We start from the raw sequence: 27,206 nt of genomic DNA, 5'->3' as shown, positions 1-27,206 counted from the left end.
GTAACCGGAAAAATAATACTTAAAATAATATAAAATCTGCGTGATGCGTGTGGCTCAGAGTAGAGCGCGAAAGCTCCTCACCGGGCTGAACCTGCATGATCAGGTTAGCGCTGCTTGTTATCCACAAACTCTCCGGCCAACCGGGACCAGAGACATAAACTTTACAGGGAAGACAGACACAGAGCTACACGCTGGGCAGCGTGTTGACATGTAAACGCCACATATAATTGTTCGTTCACAAAGATAAATCATTCTCACCGCTCCACAACGCGCCTCTGAATTCGCTACAACTTATTCCTGCGGTTCACATTGAGCTGCGCAACCAGAGCTAACGCGGCGGGTTTTAAACTCTTACCTAGAGTTCTCCAAAGGATCATAATTCCGCACAGTAAGTTGATGTAAATGTCCATACAGGTCAGCCTTTGTCCAGTTTGAGTGAAAGGAGGCGGCAGCGCGCGATCCCGCTGAGGTAAAGCAGCGGCAGCGCGCGAGGCAAAGCGCAGAGGCGCCAGCGGTGTGATTGGTCCACGCTGTCGGCTTTTAAATGCATAAATTATAAACCTATTATAAACCTATCCTTTAGGAATAAATCTGCTCTGCTAGTGAAATGCTAAGAGCAAAAGAGACACTTGCAGCCCGGCTTTAAAAAACAAACAAAAAAAAAAGATTTTTTTTTTCCCCTTTCTTAGAAACGTAAACAAGCAACGCTTAGCCTGGCGGCGGGGCTAGTAAAGCATGGCGGGCCGCCAGGCTTATAATACACTGGAGGAAACCCTGCCTTCAGTTCCTTCCTCTAAAAATCTTTCATGTCGCTTATAATAATTGTTACTGTACATTAGAGGGGGTAAACTGATCCTCATTTAAGCTGTTCATAACACTTCCTGTTTAGTTTTATTACACAGCAAGAAAATAGGTGTGGATTCCTCATAAATTCTGCTAGTAAATATCCAAGTGGCGTCTTCTCTAGTCTTTACCATTTTGAACAGTGCAAAAAATGACTCAAATTATGCCTCTTAAATAAAAGCTGCTAAGTTGTTGACACTAAGTGAAAACGAAAACAGCGCCACTGTTCGGATTTTTTGCCGAGCAACAAAATTAGACGCTAAAGACAAATCAACGTCGTTGGTTTAATCTTCTCCCTTAAATCCACATCCTGCTCTCCTTTCTCCTGTACGTCTTGCCTCTCTGGCTTAAAATTCCGCGCACACACACCGTCCCTGTTAAGATCTGCCAAGCACAGTCCTGCCTCGGTTTTCGTGACGCTTTGGTTAATGGGCGCTGCCATCTAAAGGGTCCTCTTGGCTTGCGGTCTGAAGCGGCGGGACAGCTCAGATGTTCGTGACGCACGGCTTCAGCGTGGAGCCCCCCGGCCTCAATCACCTCTATTCACCGGGCGTACACACACACACAAACACAAAACACACACAGAATTGCCTTAGAAAACATGAAAACGTACACATCCTCTTAAATTTCATCAAAACGTTTGCCTGCACTCGCTCGTCTGCGTTTGCGGGTGGCAGAGAAATCTCCTGCACAAGTTAGGAGGGAAGGATGTGCACGGCTCTGGTCAGCCGAGCCGCAAGGGGTTTTGGGTGTGTAAGTGTCCTGTGTGCATGTGGGCGAGGAGGTCCCGCCCACTAAAACCCCTCTTCCCTCTTCCCCAACCTCGGTTTGAAGTCAAAAAGCGATGACTGGCTGCGCTCCAGAGAGCTCTTCCTCCTCTCGGCCCCAAGCCACTAATTTATTCACAGCCTCATTTCGGGGATCTGATTTGGCCTCGCCGCAAACACAGGTTTACGTCTCTGCCGCAGAATGCCCGGCTACAGGGTTTGCAATCCGGATGATTACATGGCATCGCTGTGAACCAATCAAATACAGGTCACTAAACAAGCTTGGAGTGACCTCAGCTCTTCACAGAGAATTTTCTGGTCACTCACAGGAGCTGGGAGCATGGATCATCCATCCATCCATCCATCCATCCATCCATCCATCCATCCATCCATCCATCCATCCATCCATCCATCCATCCATCCATCCATCCATCCATCCATCCATCCATCCATCCATCCATCCATCCATCCATCCATCCATCCATCCATTTTCTTACACACCTATCCCATTGGGGTTGGGAGGGGTGCTGTACCTGTCTTCAGCTGTCAATGGGTGAGAGGCGGGACACACCATGGACAGGGGACCATGGATCATGTTGAATGTTTATAAATGACATAACTGAAAACTTACAAAAAAATCATAGGGACCACAGGGATCCAGAGCAGAACAAAAACAGGAACCAGGAACAAAAAGCAAGCAGAGTATCGACGGTGGGAGTAACCAGGATATGACTGGAGGAACCAGCGAGGACTGTTCGTTCACAGTGCTTGGGTTTAAACACTGGGAGGTTAAATTCTGAACAAAGACCTAACTAATTATAGAGCTAATGGGTTGCAGGTGTGAGGAGAGAGAGAGCTAAAGTGGCACTCGGGAGTGAGGGAAAGCACCTAAGGGAAATAAATTTAACACTAAATATCAACTGGAGCCAAGAAACATAATAAACTGGAGTGATGAGGAATAACTAAACGTAACAAGAAACACTAAGAATGACTGAACTGAAGTAAGTAAAACAGAAAGTAATCAAAGAAAAGAAACTAAGGAAAACAGAAATGAACAAAACCCAAATCCAACTCAAACAACCCAAGATCCCGAAAGTTAATTTATTATTTGTTTTATATTGGCTGTTATCCTCCCAGTTGCACTGAGTGAACAAATTAAAGTTGTGTTGTTTTTACATGTTTGACCAACTTTGTGATGCTCTACTGGTGCAGTTATTACTGTGTTTAAAAAAAAAAGTAAAGTTTTTAGCCAATTCAGCTGTTTTTCAACATCCGATTATCATCAACCAAAACTAATGATATCAGAATCGTAATTGAAAAAAGTGGATCAGTGCAACTTGAGAAATGATGTTGATATTATGACATTTTGTAAACACTAAATTCGGTTTTCAAAAATGATTAACTTTATTCAGAGAATATAAAAACTGACGGTTTTGGAGTAGCAGTTTGAACATGTCCATCAGACCCTTTTTAATGGCTCAGCTAACTCTGCAGAGAAGAGTCGACCAAAATTCCTCAGGAAAAATTAATTCTTTAGTTACTCTTGGTGTCAGTTGTGGCTCAATCAGTCATCAGGTTACTTCCTCTGATAGTGAGGTTGCTTTAGATACCTTTTTTAAAAATCTTCAATAGTCTAAATCATTATTTAAAAAAGACTTCCTCAGGTTGTCTCGGTCTTGCTATCAGGGAACGTTTGTGTCTCTAATAGCGGCGTATTGTTGATCGCAGAAGCTCATTTCGGTGCTGTTTAATTGGCTGCTTTTATGCACAGTGACTCACAGCGAGGGTCTCCGTCTGGTTTTTTTTAAGGACCCTTCAGCGTGATGAAGAGGAGGCAATCGTGGGCACGTTGTAGCTTTGGAGCTGATTTTATTCCTGACCTTTTGGTTGCAGGACAAGCTGTCAGGCCACAGATTGGTTTTTAGCGGAAAAATAAAGAAATTTACTCTCGGAGCCTTCTTAAATGAAAAAAAGAAAAGAAAAAGATTTTTACAGCGCGACGAGGAAGTAAGCAGATTGGATTATGTGTTTTGCTAAAGCCTCGTTCCCAGTTAAATTGCTTATATTTGTTTAAAGGCTAAAGCTTTTGGCCTGAGGTTTTTAGAGGAATTGCAGAGGTTTAATTTTATGGCTTTGAACAGCTGTCAGAGTTATTTACTTCAGAGAGAGCAGAAGTTGAATGAAAATACTTTTTTCAAAGCGAGAAAGGCAGCGAATTGAATCTGTTCTGAAGAGAGCTCAAACGAGGCTGTTAGGAAGAAAGCCCTTCTCCATTTTTTTTCTTTTCTAACTCACAATATTCCTGATGTTTCTTTGTGCAGCAGCAACAGGAGCTGCTGGCCCTGAAGCACCAGCAGGAGTTGCTGGAGCACCAGAGGAAGATGGAGAACCACCGGCTGGAGCAGGAGCTGGAGAAGCAGCAGAGGGAGCAGAAGCTGCAGCTGCTGAAGAACAAGGAGCGGGGCCAGGAGAGTAAGTCGCTCCGACGCCGCGTGTTTTCCGTCTGCGCGCGGAACCATGGCAACGCCTGATGTTTGTGCAACGTTTTCGTGCCAAAAAAATATGCACGACCCTTGAGCTTTTTCCACTTTTTGTTGCATTAGATCTCGATATTTTATGTGTTTAATTGTGGACACGGGAGGACAGGAATTGAAGTTTTAGAAAACCATCAATCCCCCGCGAAAAAGCTTTTTTTTTTTATGTTTCAGATCTACGATGATTGCAGATCAATTCACAAGAAAAAATATGAATACTTTATAAAATAAACATGTACAAAAAGTCACAATGAAATTAGTTTTTTGTTTTTAAAATTGTTTAAATGACATTTTTGTGGCCCAAGAGTAAACGTATCATGTGTTTGAATGGCATATAGTTAAAGCCCAAATCTACATCTTACTGCAAATTTGTGGCAAGCAACACAGCACCGACTCAGGAGAGGAAAATACAAATTCATGCCACACTTTTAAGATTGTGTGCAAGAATCAGATTAATTTTGTCTTGTTTAAATATTCCACGTTAGGTTTGTTCTTCAAACTGTGAGAACAAATGACAAGAAAAATGTATTTTGTGTGTTAGAATGGGCTAGTCAAAGCCTAAATTTACATGTTCTCGGATGCTCTCCGTCCGATCTGACTGAGGTTGTGTTATTTTGCAAAGAAAAACAGGCAAAGATTTTAGTTTCTAGATCTGCTAAGCCGGTTCAGATTTACTCCACAGACTTGCAGCTGTAACTAAAAGGTGCTTCTGTCTCAGAGGTGATGAATACGACTTCAGGTTGTGGTTCTCCAATTAGTGAAATTATCGCAAAAGCACCATAAGTGAGGCGAGATTAGAAGCAGCGGGAGAAACTTCATTAAAAGATTTGACACCTCTCATTACAGATTCTGTCTTTTAGCACTAAAACAAGCAAAACTAGACACTTCCGCGGCTAAATAGCTCCGTAAATAGTTCTCCGTGTCAGACGGGCTGCAGGCGGCCAGGCTTAGTAAGAGCTCCTCATTCAAGCCGTTCCAAGGTTGAAATAACTGTTGTGTTTGCCTCACGTGCGTTTCCATTTCACTCGGAGAGGCGGCGCGCTCTGCAGTGGCGAACGAGTGGTAATACCCCGGTGGCCTTGGCGCGGGCCGGGCCGAGCTATTACCTCTGGACGTCTCTCTCAACAAGTTCATTGAAAGCAAATGGACAGGCGTCCTTGAGAGAGCGCGCCTTCTCGCACTTTATGGAAAATGTTCAGGGATCGGGCAAGCAGGGAGCCAGAGGGTTGCTGTGTTTGCTCCCGTGTGTCTGTATGAGTGCGATGTGTGGCGATGGTGTCTTCAAATCTCTCCGATGAGTTTTGCATCATTTTTGTTTAATTCCTTGTGTGGTAATTAGTAAATTTCCCATTTGATGATTGTCTGTTTTTAATCCTAGATCCAGGAAATGTCTGCTGCATTTCACAAATAGATGACTCCACTGATTTTAAATCAATGAAATAATATTTTACCTCCTAGATAAGTTTATGTCTTCTTTGTTAAATGTAGGGGAATAAAACAAAATTGATAAAAAGCAGAAATACCTAGCTGGAATGCTACTTTCACGCTGTTGGCTAACGTTTGCAAAGCAGCCAATCCAAGAGTTCCATTTATTATACTTGGCATTGATTGGCTGAACGCCATAGAGTGGAGATAAGGAAGACTAGATGATAGCCACTGCTAAGACGCTTTCTAAGATGCATTTGCTGTTTGAAATATTAAAATAAAGAGTTATTAATGTTTTTAGAAGGGATCTCAAGTATTGATGAATTTTAAATACAAAAAATTCATTGCCTCTTGTATTTTCCCTGTGTTCATCAGGTGCCGTGGCCAGCACCGAGGTGAAGATGCGTCTGCAGGAGTTCGTCCTGAACAAAAAGAAGGCGCTGGCCCAGCGGAGCCTCAACCAGGGCGGCCTCCCCAACGACGCCCCCTACTGGTACCGGTAAGACGGCTTTTCCATTAACCGTCACCTGATCGGAAGCAGCAGAAAACAGTGGACTGACAGCTAAGTAATGACACATGCTAATACCTGCTCTGTTTGAGTCTCACTGAGTGATCAGAGGCAGAAAACAAACGGGTGCAGACGTGAAAGTGAGAGGAGGATATTGGATCCTGACGACGGCTGAAAGTCCTTGGAGTTAATTGTAGCATTCCTCGATCCGTTTTGCAGGTGTGCACACTTGCTATTTCCGATTTGTTTGCCGCGCGTCCGAGCGAGCATAAACACAGCAAGGTCGCGTCGACTGGAGCGTTCATTATGCAGTAGCATACATCGGTAGATTGAAAGATACGCCAGTGAATAAAATCAGTGCAGGTTTAGCTTTTCTGCTTGTGTCGCAAAGTAAAAACACAGGTGAAAGGTGAGATTATTCATCTCCCTCTTGTTTCCGTTTTTTTTTTTTTTTTGTCTGTAGTCTTGAACCTTTTTAATGCTTGTGTCAGCTGACAACACATTCGTGGTCGAAGCAAGAAAATATTACATTTGAAATTAAATGAAGATGGTTCAGAACCGCCTGCGTGGTCCTCACGACATCTTCCCACTTCTCTGACGTCTCCGAGGAATAAATATAGCCGGGGAATGTAATTTATTCTCGTTTGAATCTATTTCAAGACAGCTTTTCCACTGTGTCAGAAACTGCAACATTAATATGAAAAAGAAATGGAGATTTTTGACATGACATGCAAATAATAATAAAAAAAAAACATTCTGATTTTTATCCCCAGTTGACAAGCAAAAGGACAAGAAATAGCATTTTTAATGATCCCTCTTTACTCAATATCAGCAAATAAAAGTTTTGAAGGAAATAAAATAAGGGTAAAAAATTAATTTGAGTGTGAAATACAAATTCAATATATTTTTTAAGGTTTAACAGTTAATTTAATGTTTTTTGGCATGTTTTTATGATCTGAGGATCCACAGGGCTCTGTTTTGGGCCCTCTGGTTTATGACTTCACCTTCTGCCAGCTGTAAGGTTTTAATTTTACATTTTCCATAATGATCTACCTCTACAACTATATAGTTTTTTTGTAAAATGACACGACTAAATCCATAAATTACAAATACAGTAGAGAGAATAAGCAATGTTACATAATACCGTTACGTAATACACCGTCTGTGTATTTCTGACTCTGCTCCTAACTTAAATATGAACTCCTTCACTCTGGACTCAAGCCTCCCACTGAGTTCTGGAAGAGACAACTGCGTTACCCTCTTGTCAGGAACATGCATTTGGGCCAGATCCAAACGTGGCTTAAGTTTTTCCCTACAAACGACACTTTGTACTGTAGGAAGCGAGCAGATGGCGACACATGTCCGCATCCTTGCCAAGCAATTTGCATGACGCCTTAATCGTTTAAGTCCACGAGAACGAGATGGTTTCTTTTCGACACACACCATTGATGATTTCTGTTTTTTTTGTTGTTTGTTTTTTTTTTTGTTTGTTTTTTTATTGCAGAAAAACCCAGCATAGCTCTCTGGACCAGAGCTCGCCTCCACAAACCACAGTGTCCACCTACAATCACCCGGTGCTGGGCGTCTACAACCCTCGGGACGACTTCCCGCTGCGAAAGACTGGTGCGTTTTTTTTTGTTTTTTTTTTTTTGCCAAACTCCCTAGTTTCACTGGTGAAGACCGGCGTATCTGCTGCATGCATGCTCACACAGAAGAGCTACGGCTGCTAGCTGCAGTGCAGACTCATGTCTGGCATATTTTAAACAGCATCAGAGGTCTGCTCCATTAATCACATCCACATTAGGCTGTCAGGGTCTCCAAGCATCCCCCACATGAGAGTGTTAAAGAGTTAGTGTAGGTGGTAGTGGAGCACAACAGAGAGAGAGAGAGTTAAGTGGGAAGAGAATCATGATTTTGTTACCTGATTTATTTTAAAGATGTCCTTCCAGAATTCTTTGAGTTTTTGGAAAATGTTTGTCAGTCTTTAGCTTGATGCATAAATGGATAATAGTTCTAATATTTTAGCAAAACAAGCTTAATGGACATGATGAGACGTTTTGTGGGACACTGATCTCTTACAGTGTAATGGTTATGACTTCAGGTCTTTGCTTTATGAAATACTTTCAACTTTTTACTAATGACAGATATCTGAGAATAAACTCAAACTGTCTTTAGAGCTTCTTACTTTTATTTTTTCTTTGAACCAATCTTCAGTAAGCATACACCGATCGGGCTTTTTGAAGCCGATACCGATTTCTGATCATTCGTGCTATTTCAGATTTTGGTCAATTCTGTTTTTTCTTTTCAACATTAGATTTATAAGATAATCTTAGTTAATTTGTTTCAATTTTAAAAAATGTAGGTGTTTACTCTTCATGCATTTCTACTTCTTTCCATATTTGACCTGCTAATGGTTGAGCCAATCAATTGAAAATCATGTTATTTTGATTAGTGGCTGATTGCCGCATCATTATACTTTCTTTTTAAGATAACCAAGTATAGAAACGTCAAAGATTACAGTTATTGATTTACCGATATGAACATTTAGGCTGATATCAATATTGACCGATATATTGATGTTATTGGTTTTTTTGGTCAAAAGCAGACATTTACTGTAAACATATCCATTAATACACTTACCCAAACAATAAGTTGGAAATAAACATCATTATTATCAAGCTGCTTTTCCTTATCGGACCAATACTAATATCTTTAAAAAAGTGACAAACATCGACTGATACCAATGTAGATATTGATATGTTGTGAATCTTTAATCCACCAATAATCAAATTTTCAAGTTTTTACTTGACTCAAAAAACAGACTAAAAACAGCTGATGTTTTAGGTTCATTAAATGCACCAAAACTCAAAATTCCCACCTTTTCTTTCTCTGTAAAGAACTCATCAAAGAGTTGTGATGTACTTTGTTTTTTTCTTGTGTGAAAGCGAATGCTTTACGTTTGAATATGTTCACTGAAATGAGTTTTGTACGTGTCGTTGCCTTTCAATGAAAAGATGGAATAGCCCGATTAAAATCTCGGGAATAAACAAAAGTCAGTTCCAGTCGGTAAGAGTCTGATCGCTGCATCTGAAATCAAATACTGTTGTTTTTTCAAACTCAACAAAAACATCCAATGAATTTCCTCACCACAGCTGAAGTTGTCTTTTAAATGCAGAAACCTTCCTTAAAACTAGCTGCACATTTCTGCACCACCTGCACACACTACATTAGCTAAGCTGTGGCGTCTTTGACCTGATCTTCTATTAGCTACTGTAACTCACTAAAGAACCAGAAGCAGGTGGAAGTGGGATGTTGTGAGGAAAAACAGGTGAAAAAGCACAGTAATTCATCTTTTCTTGTACATAAAATGTTAAGAATAAAACCACTGCTGTGCTTTTCCCTCTCACGGTGCAGCAGCAGCGTCACACTGAGCCGCGTGTTTTCTTTTCGATCCTGCCCAGATCTTGTCAGATCTCTGTAAAGCAGCTAAAATACTCCTTAATGCCCCGCTGGAAAAAAAAAAAAAAAAAGATTTGCTTGCGGCTCACGGCCTTACATCTTTTTTACAGAGTAAAACCAGCTGTTTTCCGTCTGTTTTTGTTCACCCCCCTCCCGCCCTGTGTTTATAAGCGTAGCTTTGTGTGCGGGTGCGCGACGTGTGAACAGCGTGCCGCGGCGGTGTAGCTGCGAAGCGGCGGTCATCTTACAGTGCAATTATTCACTTAGCGCAGTGGCAGGCGGCTGCAGCCTGGGGCCTGTTTACTCCGAGGCTTCGAGCCGCTGGCTGCGATGGCGGACAGACCGCAGTTGACACTGGCCCACACAGCCACATTCCAACCTGGGAGAGCAAGAAGACGGGGAGGGTGTGGGGGGGAATAATGTGAGAGTTAAAAACAAAAAAAAAAAAAAAAAAAGGAGGGAAAGTAGGGTGAAGGACACTGAGAATTTTCTGGGGCAGGTAGGATGGAGATCTCCTTCCAGCGGCTTTGAAATGGAAGATTATAGCACCGAAAACGAGCTGGCAAGCTGGATTTAAAATAAATCATGTGGCACAATGATCGCATAAAATAAACCTGCTTTACGGGGGGAGAAAAGAAGCAAAAAGATGGTCCCGGGAGCGTCGCCGTTCCGCTTTTATAATGCCAGAGATTGTGCTTGGCTGCCGGGAGCGAGGAGAACCTGTGCCACCCTGATGTTTGCCCACAGCAATGACGTGCTTTGTGGAGTTTACTTATGGTAATCCCAGCTCGGGATCGTTTAGAGGCCCTTTTATATCAGCGCCAGGTTGTAAAAGTCAAAGCCTGGAAGCCAGGATTTCCAGCGGTGGCCGAAAATAAAAACAGAAAAGGAACGTCGTACCAGCGGCGCGTTGCTAGAACGCGTCTGTGCCGGCAACAACAGGAGAGGCCGTGGATGCCTTATGGCCAATGTCGCGACTTTTAAAGTTACTTCGGCGGATGGTGTGTTCGCGTGACAAGAGCGGGGGCTCCTTAAAAACCTCCGTCGTCCAGATAGAGGGCCCAAACCCATTAACCTCCCCTACATATCGCACAGTAAGGAACGAGAGAGAGCATCACATGAATAATGCCCTGTGTGGTCCGCGCACTCACACACAGAGATGCCTCAGAGAGACGTAGCCGGTGTGGAAAAGCGTGAGGCCCTCAGACTCACAGCACCCTTTGATAGAGGCACAGCTAAGCGTACTGCTCCTGGCAGAGCAAGCGTGGATTTTACCCTGAACTGGGGCAGCCCGTCCTCCGCATGGACACAATGGCACATAGGGAGTCTGGAGCTGTACAACGCAGAAATGCAAAGCAACAAGCTGCGGCCCGATTGAGCGCGATGTGGAGCTTTCTGACTCCGCTCTACGGCCCATTTTGACAGGGATGACAACAATAGGCCGTCTGTGGAGTGATATGATGTAGCTACACATTTCTAATGAGGATCATCGTGAACATATAGTGGACCTATTTGTGGTTCAATATTCGCTAATTTGTTTTTTTAGCTGATTTTTTTTTTTTTTTGTAGCGCACATGTCAAAAATTCAAAAGAAAATGCATCTTCGGAAGCTAGACGCAATGCTACCGGCTAGGCTGGTGTTTGTTCCCTTAAGAGTGGTGGAGATAAAGCTGTTAGCTAAGAAGGTTTCCACCGTCTGTATTAATGCATTTTAAGGTATATTTGGTGTTTGAATGATTAAATTAGTCAGTTTTAAGCCTTTTTTTAAGGAGGTGTTTCAAGTACTTGCAAATTTTAACTACACCGAAATGTACTGTACATTTCAAATAATGTAAAGTACAGTAGCTTCATCCAAATGTGCTGTTCTTGCCATACTTTCTAAAGCAAAGAAAATAAAGTTATAAGCTGCAATTGCAAGTAGTGCAAAAATGGCGAGTATCAGGATGAAATGAGGGGAGAAAATGGTCTATGAGTCTGAAGCAGATAGCTTAAACTAACCAAGGGCTCTTTAACTATAAGCTTTAATTAAACTGACATTGCTATTTTCTCTGAAAAGCAGCACATTGTTTGGCAGCAGTTGCATTTCCATAAACATCCCATTGTGTCGTCTTCTCTCCTGTCATCTCGGGTAACGGAGAAAACCTCTTTTCACGAGTATTGACATTCTCTGGATCAATTCCACTTGGCTTTGAGTACATCTTTGCTGTGATCATTCGGGCTCCTGTCACACCGGATCATTCTCTTTCTCAAATGTGTTTTCGCTCCGCCGGAAAACAGAAACCAAACGCTTCTGTTTCGCCGGGTGCTAATTATTATTCCTGTCAGTCCCGGGGCTTTGTTTTTCCTTTCGCATGCTAATGGTCACCGCCATCAAATTCAGGGAGAAATTACGTCTGTTAAAGTGTAAGCTAGGGTTTGGATATAGTTGCACATCTTTCCCCTGAAAGCCTTTAACCTATTTTTGAATGTTCAAACCAGCAAAGCTTTAACACAAATGTAAACTCCACATGTTTACATTTGTAATAATATGACAGAAACAACTGCAACTAGCGACTAAATTGGGAAGACTTGTTGACTTCTACTTCCCAAAAGTGAGCCTTGGGGTGTTTCAATTGGAGACCAAAAATTCAACATCTGTGACATTTTCATTGCACCGGATCAAACAAACAAATCTCTTTGAAACACCTGTTCACTTCCTCTCCTGTGGCGGCGTCGCACCAAGAACCACTGAAGGAAAAAGCACGAAAACCTCTGAAGAAGACACTTCCTTCTTCACGAAAGTGTAAATAAAAATAGAATAGCGTGGGATTTTAGCATCTTTTGTCTTTGGCTAAAGAAAACAAGCCGTTTGTTTTGATTTTATTTACCCAGAATGCTCTACGCTATAGTTCACTTCCTGCTTTTGAAGCGGCCTTCGGGCTCCTTGGCATTCGCAAATGAATTCAAACCAAGACCTAGGTGTTTAGACAGACCAGAGTTCGCTTTTTTGGTCTGAATCGCGGATTCACATCTCTCCAAACAAACCAAACCTTCTAGCCAAACGGTTGGATTGAAGCGGACTAATCAGGCCTGGTGGCAACGCGCTCTTAGAAAGTTTATTTCTTCCTTGCTAATCCTTCTGGTTGGTGAGGTTGGACGAGTAGCTAACCTTCTGCAGACATCCCCAGACAATCAACACCATCATGGTATGTCTGCTGTCTTTTTCGTATTGAAGAGTGTATGCTACGTCACAAACAAAGAAATATTCCCTGAACTGCACTTGATTTCAAAGATCGGTTTGAACCGCAAGGCGTCGTGGTTGGTTACGCTGTTGCCTGGCAGCATGAAGTTCCATTCATTGGGTCTTTCCGGATGAAATTTAGACGTTGCTTCTCGAAGTGTTCAAAAGTCTGATTGATGTGATCTGCAACCCTTTACGAGAGTCGTAGTAAATTGGCTTCCGAAGCAGACTTCTGTCTACATTAATTGGTTCAACTCCAACTGGAAGGAGTTTTCCATCCTTTTCTCCCTTCGCACTTTGTATTTCACACCTCTCTCCTTTCATCACGCTTATTTTTACCTGACACTGGAAACGGGACCAAAATCTACAAGTGTTTACTTGAAAGGAGATCTCCCTCCTCTACATGGAACAGCAAGCTTCCTGGAGCTTTCCTGCTCCTGCGAGGTCTCAGTGGCAGATGGATCCGGTCGTGCCATCCTCTGGGTTTTGGGCTTGATATCCAAAAATTAGATAATGAATAGTGAAAAGATTCCAGGCTGATGAACGTCTGGATAAAGTAAACAGAGCATTAGTGGCCGGAGGCCTGGCCAAGGTGACATGCCGTTCCCTTCTCCCTGTCTCTATTCACAAGTCTGTGACAGGCCAGACAAAAGACTGAAATGCCATGTAGGCAAGTCAGACACGGCTCCCAAATTGGAGCTAATTGCTTTTTAGCTCATCTTTGGGAAAATATGAGTTTGGCTTGTTCAGAAGCATCTAATTGGGAGGGATGAATTGTAGGCTAAATGAACAGCGGCGTGTAACAGTTTGTCTTGCAAAGAGGTTTTAATAACAGGGCAGCTTTGTGGAAGGTGCTCCATAACAGAAACGTGTGTGGAGCCCAAGCTGGAAGATTGTGAGATTGTTGCGTGAAAATTTGACTTTTTTCTTCAAGCTCGGCGCTTTGTTCAGAGCTCTGTTGAGGCATGAAAAGTTTTGGATTCGATTTGTTTTCGCCCGGTTCTCTGTCCTCGCTTTCAGCTGCGATTGAGACAAATGCAGTTATCCGGCCTTCACCGAGTTCTGGGATTATTTTAATCTAACCTCGAGTGTGGAAATTACAAGACAGAGCACATTCCACACTGACATTGTTTGATACTGAGAGCAAAAAAATTAAGAACATTCATTTTCTGCTTTTTATGGTGCATTTTAGTTTTTCCCCTCTTAAAATGATCATAATCTGATAAAAAATATAATTAATCAATCGCAGATTTTTAATATATTCCAGTATGTGAAACCCGGCAATTGAAAGAGGGTGTACTTTCTTTCTACTCTGACTTCAGTCATGCACATATAGAGGGGGGGGAGGGACACATCATTTGGTGTTTTTTCTAAATGAAACCAGCAGATTATTTTGTGTTAAAAACGCTTCGTGACAGATGTCGGTCCCTCCTTGTCCCCGTAGCCTCGGAGCCCAACCTGAAGCTGCGCTCCCGGCTGAAGCAGAAAGTGAGCGAGCGCCGCAGCAGCCCGCTGCTCCGCCGCAGAGACAGCCCCATCACTACGGCCAAAAAGCGTTCCCTCGACATGGCGGGTGAGAGGCGGAGGAGGAGGAGGCGGCGGCGAGGATCCCGCTGTTTCAAACCTTTTTTTTTCCCAGACTCCTGCTGATTCTTCTTCTTCTCCTCCTGTCTCAGACTCGGCGTGCAGCAGTGCCCCCGGCTCCGGCCCCAGCTCCCCGAACAACAGCTCCAACAACATCCCCAACGAGAACGGCATCACTGTGTCCGTCTCCAACAACATGGAGGTACATCACAGCCGTCGTCTTTATTTCTAGCGTATGTTAAGAAAATGAATTTAAAATATGCTAGTTTTAAAACTTAACATGTCTTGATTGAAATAGCCTAATTATAGTTTTGAAATTAGTAACTTATTCTGGCCTATTGACCTTTTTGTTACCTGTAGTTACAGCAGATGGTTTGCTAGATCTTTTGAACTTTTGATCTGTGTGGGAAAACAATCAGGAGAAGTTCCAGCTTTTCACACTGATCCGTGAAAAGCCATAAATCAGCAGGAGTTCAGGAGAGTCTCTGCTTCCACTTTGTTTAAACAATGGAGACAAATGGTCTTAGATCGTGACTTGCTAGGAGTTTTAAAAGGGTCAGAGAGCTTCTGCTTGGCAAAGGTACGCCTTATTTGAATAAATTAAAGACAAGAATACGCCTTTACTATAAAACTTTCTACACAGGAGTAACAAATCAGATTTGCTCTTGCAATTCTCCAAAGATGTCTTTGCACGTCTTTGCTTTTCTTTCTTCCTTCTCCTTTTCCATTTGTCTCAGGTAAATGAATGTATGTCTCTGTTGCTCTGCAGTTTCTGTTGTAATTTTATGTGTTGTCTTCTATTGGATTAAACTCTGTAATTCTGTGACGTCAACACCCATTGTTGTTTTCTGTGTGGCTACACGCGGTCCGCCGGGAGAACCTGGGATCGAAGAGAAGATTGAGCCAAAGAGTTTCTTTCTTAAGAAATATTATAACCTAAAATCTTCTTCAACACGTATAAAACAACAACAACAACAAAAAAGTTGTAACTGTAGGATTAGATTTGTGTCTCTGGTTTCTAGCTCACCAAACATTTCAGGCTGTTGCATATACAAAGGCTGTGAGCGAGGTGACGGGGCTCCAGACGGGGGGAGACAGCGTCGAGGAGCTGGCAGGATGCTATTTGTGGAAACCATTAGGGCCACTCAGGCAGTGTGGAGGAGGCCGGTGGCTGTGACAACGTTAGAACGCCAGGAGGGAGCAAATGCCGTTTCTCCATGTGCGGACGTCCGCCAGGCCTGGGCGACACGGCTTACAAATAAAAACCACAATTTCTTTCTCCCAATACCGGATCTGATTTTAATGGATTTTTATTTATTCTTCTTCTATAAAAAGAAAGAAATTAGAAATGACAGAAAATATTGTCAAAAAGTGGCTTTTGTTTTATAATATTAGCAGAATAAGAACGCAATTTTACCAAAAGAGCATCTTAAAGTTAAGACTTAACGCTGCAGTATGTAACTTTAATAGTAAATATATTTTAACATATTTGCTGAAACTATGATTTGTCTCAATTTGAGATGAGTTGTCTCTCTGATTTGAGACAAATAATCTCCAACAAATCAAGCTCGTCTGCCTTCTCTCAGTGCTAACTAGAAACAACCAATTAGAGGCAAGAGGCGGGTCTTAGCGCTGTCAATCACTCCTTTTTATCTTCATGCTTCTCCCTCTCTTGCTTATAAATTCTCAGGTTTGTTATCATGGCCATCGCTGATAGCAGATAAACAGTTTTCCTGCAACAGTAAATCTATGTATTTTTTTAAAGTCACATAATGAACTTTTAACCTTTACTCTATTGTCCTACGACTTTATTTTTGGAGTAGAAACATTTTTTCAGCCTGGCTCCAACATTCTGTCGTAGAGTTGACCTGAATTCAAAGTGCGAATAAACAGAAGGTGTAAAACTGGCTTGTCAAAGAAGACAGCTGCCACCAAGGAAGCTTCAGCTAATCAACAAAATGAACTTATTGTAATTCGGAATCGTGGTGTCGGTTTTCCGTCGTGCGCTGGATGTTTCTCCGTATCCGTGATGCAGATTGTGTAAATGTGTCTTCCAGGCGTCTCTGGCCCAGCGGCTGTGCGGCGGCGATCAGAGCTCCATCAACCAGCTGTCCCTCTACACCTCGCCGTCCCTCCCCAACATCACCTTGGGGCTGCCCGCCACTGCCACAGCCACCGCCGCCTCCAACGTAAGGAGGAAATCAGCTGGACGTCTGACTCTGCATCCATGAATGTGTTTATTTTGCAGTTTAGCATCTGTTGTTTTTTTCATTGTTTTTTTTCTCGCCCTCTCCTCCAGGTGACTTCCGCTCAGCAGGATGCAGGCCTGCAACCAGCCCTCTCCCTCAGCCCCCCCTTCCTTTCCGGTGGCCATTTGAGCCCCTACCTCGCAGACGGCGGGTCCGGTGGCCACGGCGCTCACAGCCCCCTGCTGCAGCACATGGTTCTGATGGACCAGAGTCCCGCTCAGAGCCCACTGGTGACAGGTGAGGCCGAGTCGAAAAGCCTTGAAAACGTGGAACGTTTCCCAGGTCTTCCAGACTTGGGAAACGCATTAAAGCAGGCTTCCTGGAATCTGATTTTACTTCTTTCCAGGTCTGGATTTTGGAAAAATATTTGTATTTCCAGACTTTATTCTGTCTCCTGTTGTCTTAAAGTTGGTTGGTTCATTCCTTACGTTCCTTTCTACCTTTCTTCTTTAATTGTATCCATCCATCTTTCCATTGCACTACCTTTGTTTTTTGTCCTCTCTTTATTCCTTGTGTCCTCCTTTCCTACTTTTTCCTTTATTCCTTCATTCCTTCTGTACTTCCTTGCTTTGTGTAACTCAGTCTTTTCTTACCTCTGTTCTTTCTTCCTTCTGCCCTCATCCCTCTGTTTTTCCCTCCCAATTTTCTTCCCTGTCCATCCTTGTCTTGTTCCATCCGTCTTCTTCCTTCCTTACATCCTTCCACCCTCTCATTCTTCAAATCACCCTAATAATATTTGTCACAGATCCATAATGAACTTTCTTGTGATGGATTTTAGGATGAATGGAAAAGACCAGGAAGTCTGGAAATATGTAGGAACCGTGGTTTAAATCTAAATTTTAGGTTTGTTTTTACATGTGTTTCTATCTGAATGACATTCTGTATTTTTGATGTTCAAAGTCACAATTTGATTTCTTCAGGAAATGAAGAACATCATCTAGTTTCATGGCTTGTTGGTAAACGTGTGCATTCAGATATGTTTTAATTTCGAGAGGATTTCTCCATTTAAAGTCTGGAAAAATTGCCGTTAACTGAATAAAACATGAAGGAAAGCAGTGAGCCATTTAAAAAAACAAAAAAGAAAATAAAAAGTGAGGCGTTCTCACTTTTTATTTTCACAGCGAGAGGGGATGTAACCCCCTCTCGCTGACAGACGTCCATTCATTTGCTCAAACTAATGAGCTCCTTTCATATGTCAGCGTATGCTATGAGAGTGTGACATGGGAGCATTGTGTGCCCTTTCCCATCAGCTCATTCACAGACAAAAAAACATGGCTTCTATTTTCAGACGGGCATTAGCGTTGAAAGAGCTGTGACGCACATGCAGACGCACGCAGGACTGTTTTCTGCTCTTTAACAACAAAAAAAAAAAAAAAAAAAAAAAGAAAAAGATAAAACTTTGAAGATCCCAGATGTGAGAAATTACAGATCGGAGGACAGAAAACCGTTGTTTCTTGTTTTCCTCCCGTCTCTCTGGCAGCTGCGCATCGGCGGGGTTTCTGCATCCTGGCGATGCAGCGGTGGACAAATCTGCACAGTAGTCAAACTCCTTGCATCATTTAGCGGCCCCCATTAAGGTTTATAGCTTTCCCCCCCCCACCGCCGCGCCGCGCCTTGAGATGGCGTTGGGCTCGGATGATCACGCCGGAGGAGCCGCTGCAGTATGGCGGCACAGATGGTTCTGCTGGTTCGGGTTGACTCGTGCATCTGCTCGCACACCTCCGGTTCGGCGGCGGCAGAGCGTCTGTATTGGTGGAATCAGTGCAAGGAGAACCAAAGAGTACGGGGGGGCTCAGACACGTTTACTCTGATACCTCGAAATGAAATGATTAATCAGTCTCTGGTTGTATGTGTCAATTCTGATCCCCACAGCATGATGCTGCCACTGTTGTGTTTCTCCATAGAACCATGAGTTCAGGTTGATTTGAATATTTATCTCTCAGGAAAGCCGGAAACCCTTTTCCACATCTGTTACAGTAAAATGTAATGTAGTCTAGAAAAACTAAAAACTATGAACAGAAGTTGAGTCTGTACATTTAACTTTTCCCTTCAGGAATCCTGACATAATCCCAGATTTTGTCATCCAGACTGTTTTCCTGAACAGATCTGATCCGTTTTCCGTCTTTCAGCGTTACCAGTTCAACATTTCTCACCGGGAAGTTCAGATCAGATTGTGCCGTTCATCTAATCCCCAAGCCCCACCGTGTGTGTTTGTGTGTGTGTGTGTGTGTGTGTGTCCGTCCCCAGGCGTCAGCGGCATGTCCATGTCGTCGGCCTCCATGGCCAAGCTGCAGCGGCAGCACCGGCCCCTGGGGCGGACCCAGTCGGCGCCGCTGCCCCAGGGGAGCGCCGCCCAGGCCCACGCTCAGGCCCTGGCCCTGCAGCAGCTGGTGGTGCAGCAGCAGCACCAGCAGTTCCTGGAGAAGCACAAGCAGCAGTTCCAGCAGCAGCAGCTCCACCTCAACAAGGTACCCGCTCCTCCCCTCCTGCATCCACCGCTCTGCTGTCGTCAGCTGTCGATGTTGAATGTATTAAGAAAAACAAACAAAAAAAAAGACCTCAAAGCGAGGTTTGAAATATTCAGTGAACGGGGTGGAAGCGGCTCTGGTGGCGGCCCACTGGACGCGACACTGCAGTGAAATAAACAGATAATTATCAGTTCCAGAGGGCCGGAGGAGTGTTGTAGTTTTGCGTAGGCGGCAGCCGGCAGCTCAGCCAATGAGGCGTCCTCCTCTTCTCCCTCTCTGTAGTATTTCTGTTTGTGAGTAGGTGGAAGCAGGTATGGGCCGACACGTATAGCACAACCCGATTGTGTGTGTGTGGGGGTGTGTGTGTGTGTGTGTGTGTGTGTGTGTGTGTGTGTGAGTTTATATCTGCAAACGCTCGCATTCACGTTTCTGTGACTGTGGTCGGTGCGACCTAACCGTTCGCTGCCATGGCAACGGAGCGGAAGCCCGCGCCTCATATGGGAAGGGAGGAAGTGAGCAGTCGGTCGCTCCTGTCGGCTCTTACCTATCGGAGCCGAGGATTCGCCGGAGGAGACGAAGAGAGGTGGGCGGATGAAACGAGGGATTTCCTCTCCTCCGCCTCCCCCGCTCCGTCTCCCTCCCTCGCAGATGTTTCCCAGCTCTCCAGCGGCGGCTTTCCACACAAACACCTCTGGAAAAGCCGCCGGCACACCGAGGAATTATTTGTACCTCAACATTTCTCTGTGGTTACGGAAAATGTGGATTTGCCTTCATTGAGTCCATATGAAATATGCATCAATGTAGTTATTTTAAGATCTCTATTCAGTTGAAACCAGATGCATTTTTATTCTTTTTTTATTTTTTCCTGTTTTTATTGTTGTTTTCACCTATAAGAAGCGAACAAAGCCAGGATATCAAATATCAACTTTGGTTGCCAAACATACCTTCATTGCTCAGTAGATTTAGAAGAAACTTAAATTAAAAAATAAATAAATAAAAATCATCCTTCCACAACTCCTCTTTGGTCGCGCGCCCAGACTTGAAGCCATTCCTCGTCGAACATCACAGAGCAGCGCTTCCGTCTGGAGCAATATTTCTTCTGATCTGTGATCACAGTTCATAACGGGGTCTGTGGAGAACAGCAGGCTTGCATTACCCACGTAGAAACAGAGGGAAGCAGATCCTTACGGAGAGAGAAAACTGGGAATACCTATAGCGCCTGAGTGAAAATGTTCACATATCAACAAGTCATAAAGTTTCTTAAAGGGACAATCAGCCCTTTAAGATCATTTATGATCTTGATTTGACCCAAAATGGAAGCGGGTTCAACAGCCCTGCTCTAGACGTCCCTTCATAAACGGCATCAGCGGGTAATTATTTGCACTTTTCTGACTTTTATTTGTAAAAGAAAAAAAGCTCATCGTCAAGGAGAGTTGAAACATAGTTGAGGAATTCTATACTAATACTATGGTTAAAAAAAACGATAGATTTACAAAGATTTAAAAGACAGGAAACTGAAGAAAACGCCTCCAGTTGGCAGCGGCTGCTGCGAACGGGGTACCGGACCTGGGTTTGAACCGGTTCTGAGTAAGTGGAGCACAGGGTTCTCGGCGGGGACACGTCCATGTCTGTTTGAACGCAAAGGAGACTCAGACAGAAGCCCAGAGGACGAATGAATGCTCTGACGTCAATGCTGTCCCCTTGGCATAACACCACGGAACTCGAGGGCTTTGTAGCTCTGGGAACACACACACGCACACACACCTGCAGGCCACGCTTGAAACTTCCCATTTTGTCTTCCTCTGCAAGGCCTGGCAGGGCAAGAGCCGTTGGGGGCTTTGACTGGTCCGTGTCGGTGGAAAGTGAATCAGCGGATGAGTTGATGACGAGCGGCGGGACTCCGAGTGTGGAATGCCTCTGATCAGCGAGACATGTCACCCTGGTGTCCCGTCAGCACAGGCCACTCACATCCAATTAGAAACAGAGAGGCTGGAGAGGAGCTGACTGCGTAATCCAAATTAAGCTCGTTAAACGCAGAATGCTTCAGAGAAAGGAAATGATTCATCAATTCGATTCGCGCTGGATGGGATTTGTTGGATTATGAAACTGATTTTTTTTTTTTTTTCTGTTGTTGTCTTGCGTTTTCCGCAGATGATGGGGAAGCCTGGCGAGTCGCCCGTGGGGCGGCAGCACCAGAGCCACCCGGAGGAGACGGAGGAGGAGCTGAGGGAGCACCAGGACGCCGGGGCCCTGCCGCCCGGGGTCACCATCAAGCAGGAGCCGCCGGACCCGCAGGAGCTGCAGGAGCTGCAGGAGGAGGTGCTGCAGCAGCACCGCGAGCGCGAGCAGGAGCTGCTCTTCAGACAGGTACAGCATGAATTTACATCCAGAATATCGCTTTGGATCCTCCACCAGACAAAACATCAGAGATAAATCATTTGTTTCGGCCGCCATCTGTTGGCGGTTTGTTGTAATTACAGTAGTACAGTCAAATTATTTTTAAAAAATGTATCAGATTCATCACACTTCTCATCACTACGGTTAACTTTGTAAGCTTGAAATATAAAATGTTTAAGAAAATGTTTTATTGTCTCAAACTAAGCATCTCTATTTTGTAGGTTTTCATATTCAGGACTGTTTAAAAAAAGTTAATTTGTTTCAAACATAATTTAGAAATGTTAAGTATAATGTGCTTCAAAGGAATGATAATTTATCATTGCAATAACCTCATGACCTCATTTTATCCAAGCGTCCATTGAAGTATTTTTTTAAGACGTTTTTGGTTCTAGTGGACTTTATTTGGCAGTAATGTATCAGGAAGTGGGCAGAGAGAAAGGAGGAAAGACATGCAGGAAGGGAACTGAGGATGGGATTCGAATTTGGTGTATTTTTAAAATGAAATTTGCCGCTAAGCAACCCAGCCTGACACCTTACTCGTCTTTTCTCTCAAATTTGCAACTCTGCATTGCCGTCCGCAGTACAAGACAGCGTAACTCTGCTGTAAACTAGGTAACAGTCCATGGGGGAGTGGCATTTAGGTTGAAATAGTTGGTGTTATTAACATTAACAAGTTAAACTTGTTTAGATGAATCGCATGCGCAAGTCCATTAAAACTTGTTAACATCTGTTTCGTCTTCCTCGTCGCCGCGCGAGCAGCAGGCTCTGCTGTTGGAGCAGCAGCGGATTCACCAGCTGAGGAACTACCAGGCGTCCATGGAGGCCGCCGGCATGACCATGTCCTTCCCCGGACACAGACCCCTGTCCAGGGCGCAGTCGTCTCCGGCCTCGGCGTCGTCCTTCCCCATCAGCGTCCCCTCGCAGGATCCTCCCACCAAGCCTCGCTTCACCACAGGTCAGCAGACCTGATCGAATCCTTGAAATCCTGGAAAACGCTTGAATTTCAAGTCGACTCGGAAAGCCTTTGAAAGCTCGGCATTCAGACTGCAGAGTTTTGCTTCTCCTCAGGCCTGGTGTACGACTCCCTGATGCAAAAGCACCAGTGCATGTGCGGAAACACCAACAGCCATCCGGAGCACGCCGGGCGCATCCAGAGCATCTGGTCGCGGCTGCAGGAGACCGGACTCCGAGCTCAGTGCGAGGTGAGACCAGAAAGCCGAATCCGCTTGGCGGCCGGACCGCGATCGCTGCTCCATGTGACAGCGTGTGTTTTGCTTAGTGTATCCGTGGGAGAAAGGCCACTCTGGAGGAGCTGCAGACGGTCCACTCCGAAGCCCACGTCCTGCTGTACGGGACCAACCCACTCCGGCAGAAACTCGACTGTAAGCTTCACTCTGTTCATTAAAAACAGGAGGAATCCGCTGCCGTTTCCAGCTAATCCGACATTTCCTCCCCGATCAACAGGTTCCATAACACCCATGTTCGTTCGGCTGCCGTGCGGAGGAGTGGGGGTCAGTCACAACCGAGCGTTTCCCGAATTCGTCTCCCGTAAGTTACCCCCTCCCCCACACAGGCGTGTCTGACGTGCTTCCTGGCGTTTCAGGTGGACAGCGACACCATCTGGAACGAGGTCCACTCGTCCAGCGCGGCGCGGCTCGCCGTCGGCTCCGTCGTGGAGCTGGTCTTCAAGGTGGCAACCGGAGAGCTAAAGGTAAACGGTTCTTACCAGGTCCACAGCTTGATTTTCAGTAGATTTAGAGTCAGAACGGCGAAGATGGAAAGATGCATTTCAATTAAAGGTTCCCGGATCATGGAATAATCTTGACAGTGAAATAAAACGTTAACTTTTGAACTTTTAAATAAATCAGTTGAAGTGAGGAAAGTTTTGCAAATAATGTTTAGCACCAATGTTCTTTTGTTTCATTTGTGATGCAGAATAACAAGAAATGTTTACCGCTTGTTATTGATTTGTTGAATTAGATTTTTTCATTCATGCCATAATTACCTGGTTTTTTGGGAGTGGGGGGATAATAAATATGATAGGAAAGAAACAAAGTGGAATTCCCAAAAAAAAAAGGAGGGGGGGTGGGATTTGGGAAAAAATTTGATGGATGACGTAGGTTGTTACTTTCCACCAACAATAAAACAAAAGGCATCAGCATGAAGCTGCCACCACCATGTTTCACTACAGGGATTCAGTTACTTCTTCCAACACACTGAGCGTTCTCCACGTTCCTCAAAAAGTGTCATTTTTGTGTATATATATATATATATATATATATATATATATGTGTGTGTGTGTATATATATCATAAAAAACTTTAATCTGGCACATGAAAGCCTATAAAATATCCAGAATGTTGTGGCTGGAGCCTGACTGGATGTGGGATGTGAATTCCTCTGCAGCAGGTTTTTATCTATTTGTGTCGATGAGTTCTGCTGCCGTTAACAGACCTTTGTTTTTCTTCCCAGAACGGTTTTGCAGTGGTCCGCCCTCCTGGACACCACGCCGAGGAAAGCACCCCCATGTAAGGCCACAGCCGTCACCACACAAACCACACAAACAGCAGCAGGGACCATTAAACCTTTAAACTAACTAATAAACTAACCGTTTATTTGCACTTAAAGCGCAAAAGGCGAAGCGTTGCCATGTGAACATGAGAATGGAGCACTGAAATGCGTTTGCGTGCGGATTTGTGACGGTTCCCATCTCTGCTGCCGTTTCAGGGGCTTCTGCTACTTCAACTCGGTGGCCATCGCAGCCAAACTGCTGCAGCAGAGACTCAGCGTCAGCAAGATCCTCATCGTGGACTGGGTCCGTCTCCTTAGCAACCGCATCTTTTAGTTTTAGCCCGGTCCTGGTTTGGCACTGAACGAGTTCACTTTATCTCTTGAACTTAAGGATGTTCACCATGGCAACGGCACCCAGCAGGCTTTCTACGACGACCCTAATGTCCTTTACGTCTCTATCCATCGCTACGACGATGGCAACTTTTTTCCAGGAAGTGGAGCGCCCGATGAGGTGAGTTTTCCAATTTCTTCTGGTGACTGAAAATCTTTCTAAACTATGAACAATTTTAACTTTTATCACTGGAACCTTCTCCCGTTTTCTCAGTTTGATATTTTAGATAATTGCAGAACATTTGGGCAAATGTTTTGAATCATTATCCCACTAAATCTTTTCTTAAAAGTTTTATTCTGAACCATTTCTTAATTAATCAGTGCAGTTTTTTTCCCAAAACTTTATTTATTTATTACTAATTTATTATTTTAACACTTAAGAAAAAATACATTTATTATTAATTAAAATAATGGAGGTTGTTACTGTTTTCTGTTTGGTTCCTCTGTTCAGGTGGGGAGCGGTCCAGGGGTGGGCTTTAATGTCAATGTGGCCTTCACTGGGGGCCTGGACCCCCCCATGGGAGACGCAGAGTACCTGGCTGCCTTCAGGTAATGTTTGAGAAGATTTGACTCAATTTTAATGCTTTGGGTTCTTTCTGTAATCACTAAACTGTGTTCCAGGATGTTTGAAGCAAAATTTTCTCAAACTGAAACTTACTCAATCAATACCTCGTCACTGCTTCCTGTTTCGATTATTGACCTTGAAGAGTGAGCTGTGCAGCTTGATAATGATAATTCCCCCCGCAACCCCGCCCTTCTCCCCAGGTCTGTGGTGATGCCGATAGCCGACGAGTTCGCTCCGGACATCGTGCTGGTCTCCTCCGGCTTCGACGCCGTGGAGGGACACCCCCCACCGCTGGGCGGCTACACCCTGACCTCCAAATGTGAGCAAAAGATTGTCTGAGTAGATTTTTTTTTATCTCAAACACCAGCTGTATCCACCAGCAGGATAACATGCAACCGCATCCAATTTTTTTCTTTTTGGTATGTGACTGACAAATATCAGGGTGTCTGCAAACCCTTAAAGAGTCTTAAAATACTGTTGGTAAGAATAAGGCTTGAAAATGTCTGAAATATATTTTAAAAAGGTAAGTTGGCCTTAAGTTTTGTCTTGACAGGACTATTTCTATATAGTTTCTTTTCTGACTCGAGACAGTTGAAGCTAATGCTAACTCACTGCTAACATACACAGCTAGCTGGGGGGTTTTTTGTCCATCATGGTAAGCATAATTTTATTGCCAGTTGGCTGGACAACGTTTCTACATTTCTATGGAGACACAGGCCTTAAATTCCATTCATTATGGTCTTAAAAAGTCTTAATTTAAGTTAGTGAACCCTGCAGAAACCCTCAATATGCGCATATTTGATTGATGGGTTCTGTCCGCTCAGGTTTTGGGTATCTGACCAGGCAGCTGATGACCCTCGCTGGAGGCCGGGTGGTCCTGGCGTTGGAGGGAGGTCACGACCTCACCGCCATCTGTGACGCCTCTGAGGCCTGCGTTGCCGCCCTGCTCGGGCAGGAGGTGAGAAGTTCCAAAATTTAGCATCAAGTTTTGATTCTGAACTGCGGCTGGACATTAGATCCGTTTTTTTTTAGATTAATTGCATTCTTGGTTTTTGAAGAGTTTATTTCTGGAAAATCTGGATTTTTTTTTTCTTTTTCCTCCAATGCTCTTCAGAGACGCCATCTTATTTTACTGCTTCTATTTATTTGGACTTTGAATTCAGGTCGACTCTGTGATGAAACATAAGGGTCAAACTATAAAAAAAAAGAACAAGCTGTTTTCATATCAAAGCAACTTTCTTATAATTTTAAGATGTTCTAGTAAAATTGTGTATTTATTCTGATAAAATTGTGACTATATAATCATAACTAAACACAGCTTGGCACCAACACTCCATCTCAAGAAACACTTTTTTGTCATTTGTAATTTCATTTTTAGAAAAGGAAGTGAGAAAAAAAAATCTGGTATGGAAAAATTTGAACACTTTGTTTTTAAGCGCTACTCTGAATGCGTTAACAGATTTAAAAAAAAAATCTTCCTAGCTAGAAAGCTAATAGTCGTATGTTACTGAACATGCAGTGTCGATTTATTTGTGGAGCAGCATTTCAGGAGTAAACAGAACAGTGGGAGTTTGCTGGGAATGGACGAAGCCCTGTTTTCCCTTGTGCTCTTCCTGTCCAGACTGACCCCTGGTGGAAACCCGCTCCATCCTCATGTTTCCATCCTCATGTCTCCATGCTCTGTGTGTTTTTGTCACGTGCAGCTGGATCCGCTTCCAAAGGCCATCCTGGAGCAGAGGCCCAACCCCAACGCCGTGCGTTCTCTGGAGAAAGTCATAGAGACTCACAGTGAGTTCGGTCACGTAAACACGCACGCATGCAGAAACACACAGATGTTCTTTAGCTGCAAAACACAAAGGATTACACACATGGTTCTCTGCTGCTGATGGACAGGGGTCTCACTCTGAGTGGAGAATTAGAAAGCACAGACATGGAAGTGGTTTGTAGGACTTTTAAAGGTTCAGGTTATAGAGTGGGAAAGATTTTCATATTTTTAACTGTGTTACAATTGTATATTTGCTAGAACGGCACTGTTCTTTGGTCATTCTTTATACATTGACTTTCACCAGAACGAACAAGCGCGGGGACACGTTCCCCGCGATTTCTTATTTTGTCCTGTCCTCCCCTTCCGTCTCAGGTAAGTACTGGCGCTCGGTGCATCGCTACTCATCGCGGCTGGGGCTCTCTCTGCTGGAGGCCAAGCGAGGCGACTCGGAGGAGGCCGAGGCCGTCAGCGCCATGGCGTCTCTGTCCGTCGCCAACACCAACACCATGGATCAAAGGTGC

General features: G+C 44.0%; 1 protein-coding gene across 4 annotated transcripts in view; it reads left to right on the top strand.

The window, feature by feature from the left end:
- Positions 1 to 27,206, top strand: part of LOC106924954 (histone deacetylase 4-like) — a 64,359-nt gene that overhangs the window by 32,694 nt on the left and 4,459 nt on the right. For all 4 annotated transcript variants that reach the window (XM_014998927.2, XM_014998930.2, XM_088014250.1 and 1 more), the window contains 22 exons: positions 3,932 to 4,082; positions 5,945 to 6,068; positions 7,582 to 7,700; positions 14,201 to 14,329; positions 14,433 to 14,542; positions 16,398 to 16,529; positions 16,640 to 16,826; positions 18,837 to 19,057; positions 21,209 to 21,424; positions 22,214 to 22,409; positions 22,523 to 22,656; positions 22,734 to 22,836; positions 22,919 to 22,965; positions 23,058 to 23,165; positions 23,927 to 23,982; positions 24,182 to 24,269; positions 24,357 to 24,476; positions 24,807 to 24,904; positions 25,121 to 25,239; positions 25,745 to 25,878; positions 26,624 to 26,708; positions 27,058 to 27,202. In XM_014998927.2, coding sequence (XP_014854413.2) covers positions 3,932 to 4,082; positions 5,945 to 6,068; positions 7,582 to 7,700; positions 14,201 to 14,329; positions 14,433 to 14,542; positions 16,398 to 16,529; positions 16,640 to 16,826; positions 18,837 to 19,057; positions 21,209 to 21,424; positions 22,214 to 22,409; positions 22,523 to 22,656; positions 22,734 to 22,836; positions 22,919 to 22,965; positions 23,058 to 23,165; positions 23,927 to 23,982; positions 24,182 to 24,269; positions 24,357 to 24,476; positions 24,807 to 24,904; positions 25,121 to 25,239; positions 25,745 to 25,878; positions 26,624 to 26,708; positions 27,058 to 27,202 — 2,822 coding nt within the window. The remainder of the gene's footprint in view (positions 1 to 3,931; positions 4,083 to 5,944; positions 6,069 to 7,581; positions 7,701 to 14,200; positions 14,330 to 14,432; positions 14,543 to 16,397; positions 16,530 to 16,639; positions 16,827 to 18,836; positions 19,058 to 21,208; positions 21,425 to 22,213; positions 22,410 to 22,522; positions 22,657 to 22,733; positions 22,837 to 22,918; positions 22,966 to 23,057; positions 23,166 to 23,926; positions 23,983 to 24,181; positions 24,270 to 24,356; positions 24,477 to 24,806; positions 24,905 to 25,120; positions 25,240 to 25,744; positions 25,879 to 26,623; positions 26,709 to 27,057; positions 27,203 to 27,206) is intronic.

Source organism: Poecilia mexicana, unplaced genomic scaffold (genome assembly GCF_051168715.1).
Source record: "Poecilia mexicana isolate PSO_F unplaced genomic scaffold, ASM5116871v1 scaffold_2, whole genome shotgun sequence".
Classification (NCBI taxonomy): domain Eukaryota; kingdom Metazoa; phylum Chordata; class Actinopteri; order Cyprinodontiformes; family Poeciliidae; genus Poecilia; species Poecilia mexicana.
Note: the sequence above shows the minus strand (reverse complement) of the source record. Positions and strands in the feature narration are given on the sequence as shown.